The 19,969-nt window shown below is 35.9% G+C and overlaps 1 protein-coding gene across 1 annotated transcript in view; it reads right to left on the reverse strand.

Moving 5' to 3' along the window:
• LOC116170103 overlaps positions 1–19,969 on the reverse strand; it is a 173,242-nt gene extending 153,273 nt beyond the window's left edge. Inside the window, exons 1-3 of the mRNA XM_031486297.1 lie at positions 19,877–19,969; positions 19,546–19,818; positions 15,750–16,487 (exon numbers count right to left, since the gene is read on the reverse strand). Coding sequence (XP_031342157.1) covers positions 15,750–16,487; positions 19,546–19,818; positions 19,877–19,969 — 1,104 coding nt within the window. The remainder of the gene's footprint in view (positions 1–15,749; positions 16,488–19,545; positions 19,819–19,876) is intronic.

Below are 19,969 nucleotides of genomic sequence, written 5' to 3' on the forward strand. Positions count from 1 at the left end.
TTTTTATTGATTATTTATTGCGTTTTGAGTTCTTAAATAAATTCTTTTGTCTGTTAATAACTCTTTCACCACTTCTGCGCTACTAGAAGTGAGTACCTATGTGGCCATATCCCTTTCTTCCGTGCCCTACACGTGTTGTTTATAAAATCTTTTAAATAAATTACCCTCATGTAATAAAAAAAAACATTTCATAATACAAATTTGATTAGAATATAATATGCAGTTATGTATTTCAATAAATTTTTACTATATTTAAAGTATATTTAAATGCATTTAAAATATGTCTTCGGATATTCTACTCCCCGTGTAGTGAAAAACATCCTACAGTATGCAAAAATGTTCTGCAGGCGTCGAAGAAGGGATAATTCCTTTGTACTTTTCTAAGAAAGACGAAAATATGACATATGTTGGTATACTGCATAGTGTTTCAAGAACTTAGCTTGGTTTTTGCAGGCTGAAAAACTTCAAGCCAATCCTTACAAAATTCAATTCAAGCCAAACCAAGCTTAGAACTTAATTTTCTAGCTTTCCCCAACAAGCTTCGAGCTTTTCAGAACAAAGCATTTTTATAAATTTTCCAACGTTCCGTTTTTATGACGAATAATTAACAAATACTAACTAAGCTGATAGGTTGTCCTGTTTAGAAAATGTCTTGTCATATATTTGTCTATGTTTACTAATTGGATGTCTTTTTAACGACGTTGTCTCGCCATTTTTCATTTTTAAACTTACAGTCTTATTTTACCCAGTGTGCATTGCGCTACTTTGTCTTTTTTGTGCTCGTTTTAGCAATAACAAATAAATTAAGCTTATATATTTTATTTTATAGCATATGTTCAATTGACATTTTATATGTTTGAATGAGTAGGCTAAGGCGTTCTTTAATCCTAAAGATAGATAAAGTGGTCACTTTAACCGAGGGTAGATAAAGTGAAACAGATGACTGTACATTTTAATGACATCTGTCATTCTTATTTCAAATGCACGATATAAAATAACGTTCAGAACATATGACAATTCTGTTTCTATGGGAACGGCAGAACCTATAAGGTTGCTATTTTTGACGTCTCTAAATTCAATTCAGAATTGTCAGAAGCTTTACAATGATTTATATGGCTTCTGCTATAAAATAAAGTTTCGTATTATACACGACGATAAAGGGAAACTAACCATCTTGTGAAAGTGAAAGTCTTTCATTCAATGGTTAAAATATCCCTTTACCGTCTTGTATAATAAATAACTATAAACTCAAGCTACTTGGCTTGGTGAATTTACTTCAAAATCGAATGGACATCTTTATTTTACATCCATTTCTAGTGGGAGAGTCAATTTTGATGGCGACTTAATTAAATAGTGATATTTGAACATACTTGAGTTTCCAATGTAGAAACGGGCCACTACTACTTAGTTTTTCCACACGTCTTGATTTCATATGATTTCTTTGTACTGTTACCTCTTTCTTAGAAACCTAAACTTAAAATCTGCAACACTGGAAGTGCCTGTTCTTCATTGAGTTTCACCAGTAGCAAACCTCTTCATACGTCAAAAATTTCACCAAACCATAAGGGATATCTTAAGCACTATACCACAGAAGTTAATGCGCTTATAGTTACTCTTTGATCTTACCATTAAATGTATCTGACAGTTCATTTTCGTATAAACAAATGTATCCACATTGGTAGTTATTTATCAACCAAATTAAATTGAAACGTGAAAAACGGATGACGCTTGTGTTCAGTCAGGTAATCCTGATATGAATCAGTCATTACGTTAACGAGCTTAATCTTTTGTTAATACGAATTTGTTTACCAGTAGGCGGAAAGCACAAAAATTATTTAAAGACGGACCATTCTTTAACAACGTGAAACTATTTCCAAATTTTATAGGTCCATAAAAAGAAATTAATTTCCTGGGAAGTAATTAGCCGTTAATTAAATATGAACGACAAATCTCCCCAAACCTAATCCGGCTCTTTTTATAACACCTACAGGCTACAGCATTCAGTATCAATTTCGAAACACTAAAACTTACCCCTTACCTTTCCTCCACCTACAAATATTAGGGGCATTCTTGCGAACTTACGCAAAGCAATTTGCTTCACGGTGTAATTTCGATAGGTTTAGGGTACTCTAAGAGGATAGACGTGGAATGATTTTCTGCCAGCCAAACATTTCAACGCACTGATTAATTCAAAATGGTTAATTTATCATTGAATTATCTTCTTAGGAGGATCCATTCGCTTAATCCTGCCATATACTATAAATCAACTCGAAATAAATTACTTTGTTTAGTTATTAATTGTTTGTAACAAATACGCCGTTTAATTAGAATTTAAATTCTATTTCATGGCCCTTTAGCAGATTTTCAACATTGCAATTGATGTTGAACCGTTTATTTGCGAAACGGTGGCTGCGCGAGGAGAAAAAATCAATTTAAAGCGAAATTCTTGTCGAGTGCGTTTTAGATTCGATCAAAGGTAATGAATTTTTGATTGAAATTTGGAAGGAATTGGTAAAGATTTTTCATTTTAGTTGAGGACATTGGAAGTTAAAGGGAAGGATAATTACAACTTTGGAGTTTTGTGATACATATATTTCTTTGGGAAAAAGTTTTGTGCTTTCTGTGCAGTTTTAGAAGAATAAAATGAACACTGTTTCCGTTATCGCATTTGCTTAGTTCTGTAGGAGTAAAAGCAAGGGTGAAATTTGCATAATTCAATTTACTTGATAACGTTAGAAGTTTATATGATTACGAATACTTTCTCCTTTTTCTGCAAATCGATGGAAGAAGCGAATCGTACTTTAAGGGACGATGCTGAATTTTAATGAGTAATTATAACTTACAAAGAGCGGATCCCTTGCTACAATTCGAAATTCCTAATACACTTATATAGTCTTTCGTATATGCGCAATGGGAAACATTTATCACGATTTTGCCAAGCGGTAAGGTAAACTGCTGTATTGAAATAATCGCATGTTTGTATTAAACTTCCCTGATCGTTACATACGAAAGCACTTAATGGGGCTTGTTTTATAGCGGCAAATATTGTATTGGTCAAAACTTAACGCGCGGTTCAGATATTAACCGCTACAAGAAGGGTACATTTTACGATATATCTTAATTGACTTTATAAATGCTAGCGTAGAAACTATGCGATTTTTAGACAGTATTGCGCTGTACAAAGTTTAAAGCGAAGGGATGTGGTTTGATACAGAATGCGTGCATTACTAACTGAAACTTTTAGTACAACATGACCACTATATGCTTGTTAGTGTACATACTTCATTTAATAACTTTCTACGACATACTACATATATCAAAGATACAGTATGCAGCATTTATATACATTTTAAGAGGTAAATTCAAGTGAAACAGTTCCGTAAGCCACTTAATTTTAACACTACTGGATTGTTCCGCGGAAGCTCGTGGCTTAGAAAAATATATATGTCTGGTAGCGCAATGTTTAATGTTTCTAACGATACAAAACGGTTCAAAGCCGTGTATATGGGCTCAGGTCAGGGACCAGGACCGAACCGAAAAAGAACCGCAAACTGGACCGTGACCGGTATTTTTTTCAGGACCGAAAACTGAACCGAAAACGTTATTCCTTCAGAAATGAAAACTTTTTAGAACCGAAACACTTGCTATTTTTTTCGGTGCTTTTCGGTTTTTTACGGTTCTTAACAGGTTATTGGAAGCTGAAGGACGCACCGGCAAATACGTCCTGAAAATTGATAAAATAAAATTGTGGATCATAATTTTTAATAAGGTCTCAAAATTGAAGGCAGTACAGGTGGCGGTGGCGGCAATTTAGCTACTTCTGTAAATGTAAATAATAAAAGAAGGGGTGAGGTCTTAGAAAATAAAAATAAAATACAATAGGGTCTTTTTGACATAAATTTTTGTGTATTTTCTCTATTTTTTATTTATAAATTAAGTTTAAATAGATATTTCCCTCGTCCTCTTTTATTCCCCTTGTCGTTGTAAATTAGCTACACTGACGATACGTCACGTTTTGGCATTCATGACTTTTTACTTCTTTTCCACACCTATTAATTAACAAATTACGTTGCTATAATGAATTTTTTGAGTGCCATACTTTCTAAAAGACTAGAACCGAAAATAACTGTTATGAACCGAAAAAAATTCGCAAACTAGCCGTTATTTTTTTTAGAACCGAAACCGGACCGGACCCGCCGTTATAAATATTTTCTCCTAAATATAAACAGAACCGGAACCGTCATTTCATTTGGGCCCGGGTCCCTGGCTCAGGTGTTTTTTAGGATCAAAAGATTATCGGGGTAAAAACGTGTCGAGTAGCCCATTTTCTACAACTTGGATATAATTTCAAAAATTGACGCTTACCCGCTACCCTAACATGACACACTGTCAAGTATATTTCATCGCTTGTCTTCACAATAATTATCACTTTCCTGCGCTACAAAATTTATGAAAATTCCGTTGTTGTCATTATAATGGTTTTGTGATTAATTACTGCAAGATTATAAATTTTAATTTAGTTTGTTATGTAAACGCAGAGGAGAAAACACGGCATGTTTAAGCTGCATGGAATTGCATCGTGCTTCGTTGCATCCTTTTTTTATCCACGTTTGATCAGCAACATGCACGAATCGCGCTGGGGGTTTTTCGGTCCATTTGGGTGTCCACATTTCATTTGGCGTGTCCAACTCCACTCGGGTGGATCGGATGTTAATTGCTGAGCATGTCAATCAAAACATAACTCCCAGGAAATGTTAAGGAGCATATGGGCCAATTTTCATAGCTTTACTCAAAAGTGAGAACTTGATCTCATTTTAGGACCTAAAGCACCCAGAAGAGCGTTTCCAAGTGCGAAATGCGAGTGATTTTTTTTAATTTATCGTAATTTGACTGTACCAGTGACGTAACATGCAATTTTAACCAAGTCTAAGCATTTTATTATTTTGTTTCCCAAATGGAGGAATTTCAGGCATGTGCAACGCAAGCCATTACACGGTTGTTGTAACTTTATTTGTTTTATTTTGTACTTCCAAAACCACAGTGTTTGAAATGGCAACATTTCTTAGACTATTCGTGAATTCGAAGTAAGAGTTGCTACATGGGACTACTCGCTTGAAGCATTAGAGTAGAAACTCGACTTCAGTATTGAGGGTTCCCGGTTGGAATCCGGTTTCGGGTATGGATATTTTGTATATGTATAGAGGGTTGGGTTGCGAGAGAAGCCTAGGCGGAACCACTTAAAATAAATGCAAACATAAATGGCATTTTTAAATGGGAAAGGGAACAACGACTAAAAAGTCTTCTGAAGGAACGGTCACATAATTCGTTCCGGTTTGTTAGAACAACTAACTAAATGCATAAAAATTGCCATTGACTACGTCCTTGCAAATTGAATTTGATCTTAAAAGTTGACGCGTATCCGTTACCTTACACACCATACTACTTAAACAGCAAATAAAGTAATTTAACAAAAATGTAGCCTCAACCATTTCCTACTCGAATTTAATTTTTTACTGTGCGAACCTTAGTAGCTTGTAAGTATTTGTAAATGTAGTGAACGTGGGATTTGGAAAAACCCAAATTACACGGAAACAATGGAGCGGGATCCATACACCGTAGCAGACAATAAGGCACGACACGGACCTAGGGCTGTGAGAGTCGTAATGCCATTGACCTTCAACGCGTCATCCGCTGGCTTAGGGGGTAAAATAATTATATATATAATAATTATCAATTTTTTTCCGTTTGGACCTCTGATTGGACGCAACGTCGGATTACCTGTATTATTATGGGCTAATGTCAACTCTAACTGACCGTTTATGAGCCACCTGTGTAAACTTGGCTTGATCCACATCCTTACTAAACCTATATTACGAGTATATATCTGTAGTAGAACATTTTCTTAGCTGTATACTATCACAAACCAATGTTTACCTAACTAAAGGCACCTTGTGTAAGAGCTGCTTCAATCGATAACCGAATTCGAACTAAGATTAAGAGGTTTATAATTGGGAGAATCATTAAAAAATGTTGTGTGCAACAAGATTAACTTTTCAGTCTTATACAAGGTATCGTGGTAAATATTTTTGATCATTTGTCGAGTGGTGTAAAAGCTGTGCAAGTTTCAATAATCCACTACTATCGCTTTCCAGAACTGTGTTTTAATACCTCGACTGCACTAATCTATACGGAGTTTAGTGTAAATATCGAAAATGATAGTGATAGCAGTCCCAACAGTAGATATTCCGGAATGCGTTTCTGTTTATGGGTGTAGAATTTTGTAATATACCTTTATGGGGCTCTCAAAAGAGTAGAAAAGTGACCAATTTTGTACAAATTGGACATGGTTTCAAATATTTGCCTACCCATTGCCCTACATATTAGACATGCTGAACAATTTATTGAATCCCTTCATGTAATGCTGAAAATTGTCACATCTCGCAAGAGATTCCACGAGGTTTTGACTATGTGCGATCATTTTCCCACCGCATGATACAGATCTTGTGCTCGCTGTTCAAATTCCCACCGTGACGCAACCCTACCGGTCAATTGCCCCTCAGTGCATGTGTAGAGGTGAGTTAGATATCTATTAAGCATAATATATGGGTGTCAATGATATTTTGAAGCCGAAAATCCCATTTTGCCCAAAATTAATATTTCTAAAAAGTAAAATTACCAAATAAGAACTACATATTTTACTACTAACCGGTCCAATTTACAAAGGCAGTTTTATATTTGTTGTAATTACGAGAACAATTGAATTGTTACCGTAAAATTTTGTTTTAATTGTTGTAATTCGCTCATAATTGAATTTTTTTCTTAATTACGCGTTCTTTGTATTACGTTTCTAATTATTCTTTCATGATAGCTAAAAAAATACGACTTTTAACAATTTCCTAGGTCATGGCGTGAGTCCAAGTGATCCGAACCTAATACCTCTCTTTGGATCTTTGCCTGCTAATACATACAAAGTGGCGCTTTTAAAATCGTGCTCCCAAATTAACCATAGAACGGATTGTGTTACCGTTATGAGGTTTTCGATAAGTATTCAGCGGGACACATTTGACAATGGTTTTCATTTATTTCGCTCTACTAACGTTCTCTCCGTTCAAAATCTGTTCAACATTCTAATGCATGGTAAAATTAAATATTTTCTTGTAGCTTTACAGTATGAAATATTATTTTATTGGTATTTTTAAATTGGCAAAGTAAAAAGGGACGAGACAAATATTTCCGAGGTAATTAAAAAGGTAAAACTAAACGTCTCTAACAGAACATCTAACTCATAATCCATTTTTCCTCATAAGACCAGTTTTAAATTGGAATCAATGGAATCTGTTAATATTATGCGACCAAAAATGGGATGCTGTCGGGTCACCTTTTGAATTTTTTACATGCTCGTAAATACTAATAGGATAAATTCTATTCTTAGATCACGCTTTTTTTTGCATAGCTTTATTTTGAAAATGACTGTAATTCATCTGTAATTACTCATCATCTGCTAACCGACATTGGAGAATTATTTAGCTAATCGTTTGTGGATCACTAGTGGTTACTACAATTACAAGCAAGTAAAAAGCTCATGTTAGTAAGAGAATAGTTTGTTTCCGTTCACGAGTATGCAAACAATGTAACATGGGCCATAATTTACTTATGCATTTTTATTAATTTAGAATAACAAGTGTGTTTTGATTTTGTTATACAATGAGCCGTATGAAGTAAAATGAAACAACAATTTACAAATAGAATATTCCGATCGTCTCTGAGCAACTTGCAATATTGGAAGAAAAAAACGTGGTACATATTTGAATACCTCGACTATACTAACTCATACGATGGGTGTACTAATCTATACGGAGAATGTGTGATAGTAGGTGACAGGTAACTGTTTCGTTTTCTCTAGCATATTTGCGGTTGATTTTAATTTTAATACTCGCCTACTCTTAGAAAATCTAAATAAAGCAGTTCAAGTTAGAGAATTCTAATCGAAAACGATTAGATTTAGATTTGTAATACACCGAGAAAAGTTTCCAATATTGCTCTGTGGTGATTGCTTTAGTGGCTTCTCAGGTGTGAAGAAAATGCGTTGCGAGAACTCAATTTATAAATGCCCGAACATGCCAAGCCCCCTACGGAGTTTTCATGCGAGAGTCAGAGTCTTTCGTTAAAAGGTTAAATAGAATAAATACCGGCCTTCTGAAATGATTTCTGATCAAATTTCGTATTGAAATTAAGGTTATTTCCTAAAACTGGCATGGTTAATTTAAAGTTTTACTGTTAGGTTTATTATGTCACAAAGTTAGGTCGCGGTAGTTAATGTGTGTATTCAAAATATTAGTACAAGGAAGGATATGGGAGTGAAAACGTTACAACGGTTGAAGCCCCTTTGAGAACCAACTTCATGACGTCAATATTAGCTTGCCAACCTGAGCGCACTTGGGAGTAAACTTCACAACAAATTTGCGTAATGAGCGATTTTTTGTGGAAATATCCGAATGCTTTTTACAAAACTGTTTACATTTTTCATAGCGCTGCAAAGGTTTCAAGTAAAAAAAAGATCCGTATGTAAACATGAAAAAGTGTTCGGAAAACAAGGCTAAACGAGGGCGGCAAAAAATGTATATATAATCAACAGCAGTTATATTGAACAGCATCTGCCGTAGACAACCTCATAAGAAAAATAAACATTCAAAAGCACTTTTAGGTGCCAATTCTGTACGAGTGGCGATACACCTTTTGGGCATTTGGCCGAAAAATTCTACCGTATTTTTATTATCCAATGTAGCTAAACTGGGACGGGCAGCTAAACTTGTTCGCAAACTGCGATACATCGCTGTCATAAGTTTTGTATTTCATTTGGGAATTAGCATTCGTAAATTTGTTTACGCGAGAAATTTTGAGGTACGACTGAGGGAACAAATTGTGTAATTTACTAAAAAAAAAAGAAGACGTTGTGAACTTGTCAGATTACAGTAAATCCTATTACAAGAAAATATTAGTGCAGTCGAAATATAATCCCATTAAACGAAGGGTTTTCAGAAGAAACCCCCGCCTGCAATCTTTTTGATACCAGTTTTAGAATGTGTATTATTAGATTCCTTTTGCGCTTTATTAAATTGCAGAGGGCAGCATTATGTAAGCTTCTTTAGAGAGGTTTAAAAAATGCCTAGTTACTTTGCATCGTAAACAGAACAAGAGAAATCTAGGGGAATTTTTAAACTTTCAAATGCGAAATTAGTGGGATTATGAAGTAATTATTCCGATGGAGAGAACGTCAAAGGCATTAGTACGCGCGGGGTACCCCTATTTCTTAATCCCGAAAGATCTGGTGATTATACTCTAGTTTGCGGTTCGTTTGTCCCCTGCAAATTCGGAAAATAGGCCAGTGGAATACAATTGTTAAATCGACTTAAGATCGGTGTAGATTTTGTTATTGCGGGAAGCCGACGATGTTCGCTAGGGACATAAACGTTATGAGGAAGACGTAATTTTCGGTTAGGTTTTAAGTAGCGTATTTTAATTAATTAAGCATTAAGTCTCGCGAAGGGTTAGCGGACAATATTCCTTGTAATCCAGAATAATAGAGTTGTTCAAATACAAATTGGTTACTTTATTTCATTTGCTTTAACCGTTACTTAAAGCTCAGAAAGGCAATTTCGGCGAAATTGAAATTTACCTACTAGAATTAAGTAATTAAACGTAAGGTTCGTGAACCCCCGGTTGTTAATAAATGCTCATTTTTGCGCTCGCATTCCCACACAGTCCGGAGGGAGTATTTTGCCAAAAATAACCATTGGGCGATTTGTATGCGTTTTAGATGTAAACCCGGCTGCTGGAGAAATTATCTCCCGGGGTTGTGAAATGCATTTTTCATTTGGAGGCAAGAAACGCTGACAGATTTTCGGATTTGAATTATTAAAGCGATCGAATCATCCCCAATTGTAGCCGGTAAATGTTAAAGTGTAAGTGTTTCAGGTCACGCGAAGCTTTTCTATAATTCACTCAAATGAAAAAAGGGATGCTGTGTGGAGTTCAGTGAGATCGGGATGCAGCTTACCTCTTTTAGACGCGACTGAAGCCGCCACGGCCAACAAGATGGGCATAAGCGCAGCCGCCACGAAGACCTGTCCACAGTGTAACCACAACATTTTTTACGTATAATCCGCATGATTCACAGCCATACTCGGATAGTTTGAGGGCGAGCGGACACGCACTAGCCACGACACGCACCCTGCCTGCTGTGGACCACTGCAAGCTTCATCGTGAAGTGCGTGCGCGCGGATCCCCGGTCTAAGAGCGTCGCGACGGCGCGATAACAACAGCCCTACCCTGCTCACACCCTACAGCTTCCAGCAGGACCGAACCGAATAACCCACCCTGACGCTGTTCCGATGTGATTCTCTTTATATCGAACTATACGCCTGCTGCCTGCGATTTCCTGTTAACTGTCAGTCCATGTCTGTGTCGTCGCAGCGGGAAAATACAATTTCCTAATATGACTACAAATTACTTATAGGAAAACATAACACCCCGCAAATTCTGAAATCGCACGGGAGCCGTACATGATGGTTAAAGCGTATAAAACAACTTCAATCTCTTCGACTATTCCCAAAAGGCAGAAAGACTTAAAACCGAGGTACCCTGCTAAGTGCTAAATCGTGCTAGAAGGCCACATCTCGTCTCCAATCGAAATGAAATCAACAATATCTTCCATCCCGGTAACAAATTGTAATGCACCTTTAATAATTAATCAAGTCGGATTTTCGGATTTCAAGTTTAGCTAACCACGCCCTGCGTTGTTTACAAGACCAACATGTAACTTTGGAAAGGGTTCCTCATTTGCCTTCTCTCAGCTTTTGAGGATTGCGTCTGTGTATCGGTCAGTTTCAACACTTTCACTGTTGTGTTGATACGACTTCAAAGTTGTCAAGTGTAATTACTTTGTAATGGAGTAACGGAAATTAAGGACACGACGCCGATTGGGTGGGACAACGCCATCTGTTTAGATATTTACAATTTCAATTAAAAGAAAATAAAAGCGAAACGACATGCGTTTTATTAATCATAAAAACTAATGCGAAACGACGAAATTGCTACATAAGTAGATAGAGATGAAATATTGCACCTGTAAACGCTTTCCATTCGGTAATTAAAATCGCGCAGTATAATTGCAATATTGATTTCCGGCAAATTATTGGAGTCAACATTAATGACCAGGCACTACCTACACTTACTTTTGTGCCGTCTTTCTTTTGCAATCAACGTGATTTTAAAAAAATAATGACCAATTTCGTATGACTAATTGGTTAATCCATGTTGTTCACAAAATCAGTATGCAAATGTTAAATGCAATTAGCAACTCGAAACGCGTTAGGTTATTGCTGTCAGTCCGTTTACAATCAATTACAAAGCCTATTCCGCAATGATGCTGCCACGTTCGAAATTAAAGCCCGTTTTAGCAACTTAAATAAGGTGTGTCTGCCTTTTTCCATTGCACAACCATTATAAATTTACACAATTACCAATTATTGGAAAATAGCTCCCTTGTTTTCTAACAGGTGAAAACAGTCTTAATAATGATGCGTGATTGTATAACAATGAAAGTTTCGAAAGTTTATTATTCGCGCTGCTACATTTTCGTATGAATTTTGTTTATTTCTACATAAGTGATCTCTGAAACTTCAGAACTGCACCATGTCATAATAAATTGTTCACTACTAGTTTAATTGCTTATTCGCAGCTTTTTTCACTAAACCGATGGAAACATTTTTCTAGCCCGGTTCATTTTATATTCGGTAAGTTTATTTATTAGTTTTATATGTCGCATATATTGACATAAACTGATAAACCTAATTGGCGTATATAAATCTTCCTATTTCCTTATAGAAGCTTTATCGGTGCCTTTGGAAACATAATTGAGAATGGGCGTTTACAAAAGGTTTGGAACGTGCATTATTCCGGTAATGGTGATTTGTATTTGTCCGTTTTGGTAATATTTTGGGCCCGAAAGAAAGACCCGAAGACAAATCTGTGACCTTGTATGGATTCTACGCATCCCATTTGAAATAGGTATAGGGTGTAATTTTCATGTTTTTTTGAAAAAATGTCCAAATTGTCACATTTTCCATAGAACACCCAAGTATACTGGAAACATGCCTTTGTTGTGACCGATGCGTTTGCTGTTCCAAATGGCATCGCCGTGTATTCGAACAATGCTCGCCGAGGTACCGTAAATGCAGTTTTTTCGTATGAATCGGGATAAAGAGGTACTTGATAGAACGCCTGCTTGAAATCTATAGAATGTAAATAACGCACTTCTCGAAGTCTGTCTAAAATACCATTAACGTAAGGGAAGGGATATGCATCTTCTTTTTGTAAGAGACTTGAATTTTCTACCGTCAAACCATAATCGGTTCTCTTCGCTCTCTTTTTTCTTAAGCAACACCCATTACATGGCGAGGTAGATGGAAGAACAATTCCCACTTCTAGCGTTTTATCTAAAGCTTTTTTTCGTGAATCCGTATTGCTGGAGGTAAAGGGAAAAATTTTTTTAAATCTTTTTTTAAAATATTTTGCGTCACCCACATCAATGTAGTGAGCGGCTTTGGTTGTGCGCCCTAAACCAAGACCAGATAAAGACATACCTACACAGATCAATTATTTGATTTAAAGATCCTTTTTGGTCAGAGTTTACATCATCAACACTACAAACTGCTTTAGACGAAATTTCCGAAGAAATCCTTTGAGAAATTTGTTTGAATTCCAAAACTATATAGTGCATCCGCGCTTAAAATAATTGGTATTGTGATTCTGGTAAACGCAACCGCAGGTATGGTTTGCAAATCCCGCATTTTTGACACTGAGAATAAGAAAAATCTGGATTGCCACAAACGAAACAGAAAATTTATAGTAGAATACAAGGAATATAGAAAATTGAACTTTAAATCAAAAGAAGAACAAAATCAAACGGGTTTTAATTAATGACCGGTAGACTGGAATTTATATCTTAGTTATTTTAAGATGTATTACTACCAAATGTGAAAGCAACATGTTTATTACGATGTTTATAATAATTTTTCAAATTGTTGACCTATACTTCCAATGATTTATCCAAGGGGTCACTCTACCCCCGCGAAATGTTGTTGCAAATTCATTCCCGATGTAGGAATCGCCGCATACACCCTGCAATCCCAGAAGTCCTTCCACAGTATCTCTGCATTCGGGATCAAAATATGTGGCTAAATAATATATACAACGAGATATATGACAATGATGACGTTTGAAACGAGCGAAGAAAAAATCTGAACATTTGGGGATGAATAATGGGTCATAAAACCTACATTTTAAGTAGTTTAAAACTTTCTTTCACTGGGAAAGTTCTTAGGTGCTGATAACCCCAACAATGTTTAAATTGCAACCTTTGTCGAATTTCACCTTAGTACGCATGGACTTTCGGTTTCTTCGTTAAAGTTAACCCGTGAAAAACTACGTTTTATATTCACGAACCCTATGATCAAACACTATGGCAACGGTGTACTATTGTTTAGTGAATGTGTAAAAAGAAACAAATTTTGTTGAAATCATACACGGAAGTTTCTTAAAAAAATTCATCATGCCTGGGTGTCAAGACGAAGCAGCTGCAAAAACATCCAAACAGCCTCAAGCGGTTAATGTCACAGCTCCTGTTAGTGTAAGTCCGCCAGATAAATTTCCTTTTGCTAATCCAGGTGCATGGACAGCATAGAAGAAGAGGTTCGAGAGATATATGTCAGTATGTTAGCTGACCAAAAACAGAAGAGGAAAAAATTGCTGCGCTGATACGTAAGTCCCAAAATTGGCATTTGTTCCATTTCTCCCTACAATTTATTGTTATACCCTGTATACTGAATTTCTGTAAGATTGTGATCACATCCACAAATCTTTTCTATAGGCGCCGCGCCGTGGTGATCTGGATTTAATTTTATTTAGCAATTTCTTGATGGCGACTTTTATTCATGGCTACATAATAACCTATTCATTCAATGTTAATATCATGTATGTCAGACAGCTACTAAGATATAATGTAATACCATCGTATATATTAGAAAGGAATGAATCTCTAATAAATTAAGGCGGAGAAATATTTGTTAAATGGTGTCCACATTCTATTTTGTTGTAATAAGGAAAAGATTGTTACGAGGACAAAGACAATCAAAACTTTTATTTTCGGCATAAATGCTCCTCTCAAGGAATACATTCGAAAGTAAGATAATGTTATAATCTTGTTCCTTTTGTTGTATTCGTAAACTATTTCCTTTTATTCGGTATTGAATTCCGTTAGCTATAAGTGGTAACTTTTCAACTTGATCATTTAGACGCCGTATTCTCTTTGAACACTTCTGTGATTCAATCATTCTTTACCGTTGAAAAAGCCAGCACGCGTTATTTGAGATTACTGACAATCGGAAAGGGTTCATTCCATTTGATGCCATTTTCTCTTTAGGCAATATGGAACATACTAGTCGATTAATGACGCGAAAAAGTTTTAATTAGGGAATTAGACTTCATTTTGTACACCATTTCCACTAAAATCTTTTTCGGGATGACACAAATAAATCGAAATACTAAGAGGTCTAATTGCAACATTCTCAGGGGGCATGAAATTAATTTTCTTTCGAGAGTATTTCTCTGCAAAAGCAGGCAACACGTGCAACTTATACGAGGTTTCTTGCTTCCCTATTTCTATACTACTACCACATAACTATAATTTTCTTTTTACACCATTATAAATGTTTTTATGTTTGTTTTGTTTTCCTTGGAAAATAAACCTGATTCTTTTAGAATCTATCGCAGATAATTGCACATTTATCCGATTTATTTATTTACCGAAGTCGTATCAAAGCTACTACTTGCCCCCGATCAAGCAGTGAACAATCACAAATCGTTACTATTTTTCTTGTTATTTATTGTAAATTGTACTAATGCGAAAGTCAACATTGTTTTAACTATCGTAAAGCACTCCCTAAACGATCAAGCGGTTTGATCAAATGTTTGATCAAACGTGTTTGAACGTGTAGAAACTTGTTTGACGTTTGAAGCGAGGTTTGATGTTGTTTGATAGAAAGTTTGTTTGACTCAAACGGTTGGAGAGGGGATTGATCGTCTAGAACGGTTTTTGTCAAACATTGCGTCAGTCACTAGGCGAAAACCATGGAGAGTGAATGTGAAAACTCGGAACGGGAATTTATAACCTTGTTAATTGACTTGTACCGCGATTCTCCCGAATTGTGGAAGGTGAAAAGCAAGGATTATTTTAATACAAATAAAAAAAATGCAGCGTTGGAAAAAATCGTAGAGGCCTTAAAAGTACTGAAACCAGATTTTACAGTGAAGCTTTTGAAAGCAAAAATTAATAATTTGAGAACAAGTTTTAATAGAATGTATAAGACCATCGAGGGGAAAAAAGTATCAGGAACGTCTACGGATGACATCCCTGAATCGTCTCTGTGGTATTACAATGATATGTTTTTCATAAAGGATCAGTTGGAAATAGCAGCAACTGAAACTTCTGAGGTAAGTATTTATATCTTCATTTTTTATTTTATTTTTATTGTACATTTTTAATTAGTTTAGTATTACACGAATACAGTACTTAACTCAAAACCTAAATATATATCAACACTAAATATTGTCACTTATTAATTGAGGCACTTATTTTGCCACGGAACTGCCCCAGAGGTGTTAAAGAACTCGCAGAAGTCGTCCCTTACTGTTTTTGCTAATACTGTTGCATTGCCTTTAGTCTTTTGAAGGAAAAGCATCTGTGGAGTGTCTTGTCTCCATGACCCAAGTTCCTTAGCACCAGTAGTAACGTCTTCATTGTCAATGTTCTGAGGTGGCAAATAGTTAGCTCTGTTTTTTGAGCATAAATAGTTATGCAAATGGCAACATGTCATAACGATTTTTCTAACTTTTAATGGCTCAAATTTAATGGGTTTTTGAAATATTTTAAATCTTTTCGTTAATATTCCGAACGCATTCTCCACTACTCTTCTGGCTCGGGAGAGTCTGTAGTTGTAAATCGTTTTATCATTTGTCAGAGCAGCCCTATTGTACGGTTTCATGAAATTAGGGTGAAGTTGGAAAGCTTCATCGCCAAGAAACACGTACGGACATTTCTTAGAAGTGCCTGGTAACTGTCGAGGATCAGGCAAGTTAAGCTGGTTCTCAGACAACTTGCGCCAAAATAAGGTGTTTTTCATAACGCCACCATCAGACACTCGACCATTCGCTCCCACATCCACCATCAGAAATTTGTAGTTAGCATCAACAACAGCCATAAGCACAATGCTGAAATATCCCTTGTAATTGTAATAGTATGATCCGGAATTGGGTGGTTTTTGGATTGCCACGTGTTTACCGTCAGCGCTCCCTAAGCAATTGGGGAAATTCCATTGTTCTTCGAACTCCTGCGATACTCTTTCCCATCCATCTTGCGATTTCGGAACCTAAACGAAAAACAAAAAACGATACTAGCATTTTAAAGTTTACATAAAAATTACCACATTTAAAACAAGTTAAAAAGTAATCGTAAACGATTTACATAAAGCGCATTTCCACTTGCATTCATTTCCCATTTGTAAGATGCAACTTCTGTTAAAATCGTAAAAATCCGCCCACAAATATGAAAGATAGCGTTGCACATGGGCAATCCATTTTTGACGTGCTACTTCAATTTCAGTTTATGAGAAGAATTTCATTTCAATGCTTTTCTAAATAAGAAAGTTGGAACTGCGCATGCGCAAACCTAAATTTTAAAACTAATGTTAGATTTTCCTTTGTTCCAAGCGCCTAAGTATCAAATTTCACTTAAATAGTTCCATAGATAAAAAAGTTGGCACGGCGCATGCGCAAAATAAAATTTTGAAACTGGCGCTAGATTTTCCTTTATTCCAAGTGCCTATGTATCACATTTCATTTAAATTCTTCCATAAATAAAAAAGTTGGCACTGCGCATGCGCAAAACCAAATTTTGAAATTGGCGTTTGATTTTCCTTTATTCGAAGTGCTTATGTATCAAATTTCGTTTAAATTCTTCCATAAATAAAAAAGTTGGCACTGCGCATGCGCAAAACCAAATTTTGAAATTGGCGTTTGATTTTCCTTTATCCCAAGTGCCTATGTATCAAATTTCGTTTAAATTCTTCCATAAATAAAAAAGTTGGCACTGCGCATGCGCAAAACCAAATTTTGAAATTGGCGTTTGATTTTCCTTTATTCGAAGTGCTTATGTATCAAATTTCGTTTAAATTCTTCCATAAATAAAAAAGTTGGCACTGCGCATGCGCAAAACCAAATTTTGAAATTGGCGTTTGATTTTCCTTTATCCCAAGTGCCTATGTATCAAATTTCGTTTAAATTCTTCCATAAATAAAAAAGTTGGCACTGCGCATGCGCAAAACCAAATTTTGAAATTGGCGTTTGATTTTCCTTTATTCGAAGTGCCTATGTATCAAATTTCGTTTAAATTCTTCCATAAATAAAAAAGTTGGCACTGCGCATGCGCAAAACCAAATTTTGAAATTGGCGTTTGATTTTCCTTTATCCCAAGTGCCTATGTATCAAATTTCGTTTAAATTCTTCCATAAATAAAAAAGTTGGCACTGCGCATGCGCAAAACCAAATTTTGAAATTGGCGTTTGATTTTCCTTTATCCCAAGTGCCTATGTATCAAATTTCGTTTAAATTCTTCCATAAATAAAAAAGTTGGCACTGCGCATGCGCAAAACCAAATTTTGAAATTGGCGTTTGATTTTCCTTTATCCCAAGTGCCTATGTATCAAATTTCGTTTAAATTCTTCCATAAATAAAAAAGTTGGCACTGCGCATGCGCAAAACCAAATTTTGAAATTGGCGTTTGATTTTCCTTTATTCGAAGTGCTTATGTATCAAATTTCGTTTAAATTCTTCCATAAATAAAAAAGTTGGCACTGCGCATGCGCAAAACCAAATTTTGAAATTGGCGTTTGATTTTCCTTTATCCCAAGTGCCTATGTATCAAATTTCGTTTAAATTCTTCCATAAATAAAAAAGTTGGCACTGCGCATGCGCAAAACCAAATTTTGAAATTGGCTTTTGATTTTCCTTTATCCCAAGTGCCTATGTATCAAATTTCGTTTAAATTCTTCCATAAATAAAAAAGTTGGCACTGCGCATGCGCAAAACCAAATTTTGAAATTTGCGTTTGATTTTCCTTTATTCCAAGTGCCTATGTATCAAATTTCATTCAAATACTTTTATAAGTAAAAAAGTTTTCAATTCGGTTTATAAATGGTCGAGATGCGAAAAGGGCACTGTGAATTTTGAATCGATTCGATTCAACTTTTGGCATTGCGTATTATATGGCTAAAGCTATGCCCATATTGAATTTCATGCAATTCAGTTCATAACTAACGGAGATGTAAAAGCGATCGAACATTTCTAAACAAAGTTATCGTTCACACGGACAGATAGATGGACAGACAGACAAAGGAACAGACGGACAGACCAACAGGCAGACGACAGATAGCAATGCAAAATTATAAACGATCTCTAGGATCGTTAATAAACGGCAAAAGTGTAAAATTATGGAACATGTAAAAAACGGTTTTTTGTTTTTTTTACAATAACTTTTTTTGTAAGCGGTACAGAAAAAATTCCTTCCTTGGTACAAGACTCGACACCATAACGAACCAAATAGCGAAAAAAAGTAGAACAATAGCTCTTAAGATAAAAAACTAGTAGCGTCGCAAAGTTAGCGGACGGACGGACGGACGGACGGACGGACGGACAAAGTGGCCACAATAGCGCATTTTTTTTTTATTTTTGTGGAAATGCGCTAAAAAGTACCTATTACTTCGTACTAAAAAATATTAGTAGTAATAAATTGTTTATATGCCTACATTTCGTAAGCTTATATGAACCGTATTTTACTTTTTGTTACAGCCACCGCCTGATGTCGACTCGCAGCTATCTCAAGATTCAGAAAGTACATCTCCTTCTGGAATTCATACAACGCCAACTTCTAACCCAGCTCCCCCTCCTCAAAAAAAGGAATAAAAGGAAAGGAGTAGACACTAATGAGCAATTAGTGGGACTAGCCACCGAATATTTCAAGCGGCCTGAGACCGAAGAGGACATTATGGCCAAGGGGTGGGCTATGAAATTGAAAAAAATTCCTCCGGATCAACGACGTTTTGCGGAAAAAATTATTAATGATACAATTTTTGAAGCCGAAATGGGCACCCTAACAAGGGAAGGAGTGAAATTTATTCGACCCTGGACACCTTCAACATCACCTTCATCATCATTGAATAGTTCAAATTGGCAAGACTACTCCAACTCAGCGCAGCCTATCTACTCATCGCATCCAAGCCCTTCTTTTCATCATGGGCAAAACCAAGACAATGAGACTGCGACAAATTTTTTTCATTTACCTCAATGTGAACTTTTGTTTTTAAATGTATTTAACATTCATTGTGCTTTTTCTTAATAAAATATAAATAGATTTACTTCAAAAATAATTACCTGAATGTTTTTCTTCAATGCCTTCGTTATTGCCGAACAAGTTTCCATTATGATGGACTCCAGAGTTTGAGGTGCTATGGCGCAAGTGAATTTTAGGTCTTCCAAATCTGCACCAGACGCTAGATACCTCAGTGTGATAGACAGTCTCTGGCTTGCAGGAATCGCTTCACGCATATTTGTATCCTTCTTCTCGATGTCGGGCCTTACTAACTCCAGCAGATAATCGAAACTTTCTCCGTCCATTCTCAAAAAGTTCCTATAGTCTTCTGGTTCCTAAATCCGCAGAAAACGTATTAAATGGTCATGAGAAAAACGGTTTCTCATTTTGTACCACTCCTTGGACCACCGTCGTTTTCTCTTTTTTCCGCTTGTTGAGGACAACCAATGTTAGGGCCAGGAAGGCCAAATCAGTATTTGAAACCAT

Source organism: Photinus pyralis, unplaced genomic scaffold (genome assembly GCF_008802855.1).
Source record: "Photinus pyralis isolate 1611_PpyrPB1 unplaced genomic scaffold, Ppyr1.3 Ppyr1.4_LG5, whole genome shotgun sequence".
Taxonomy (NCBI): Eukaryota; Metazoa; Arthropoda; class Insecta; order Coleoptera; family Lampyridae; genus Photinus; species Photinus pyralis.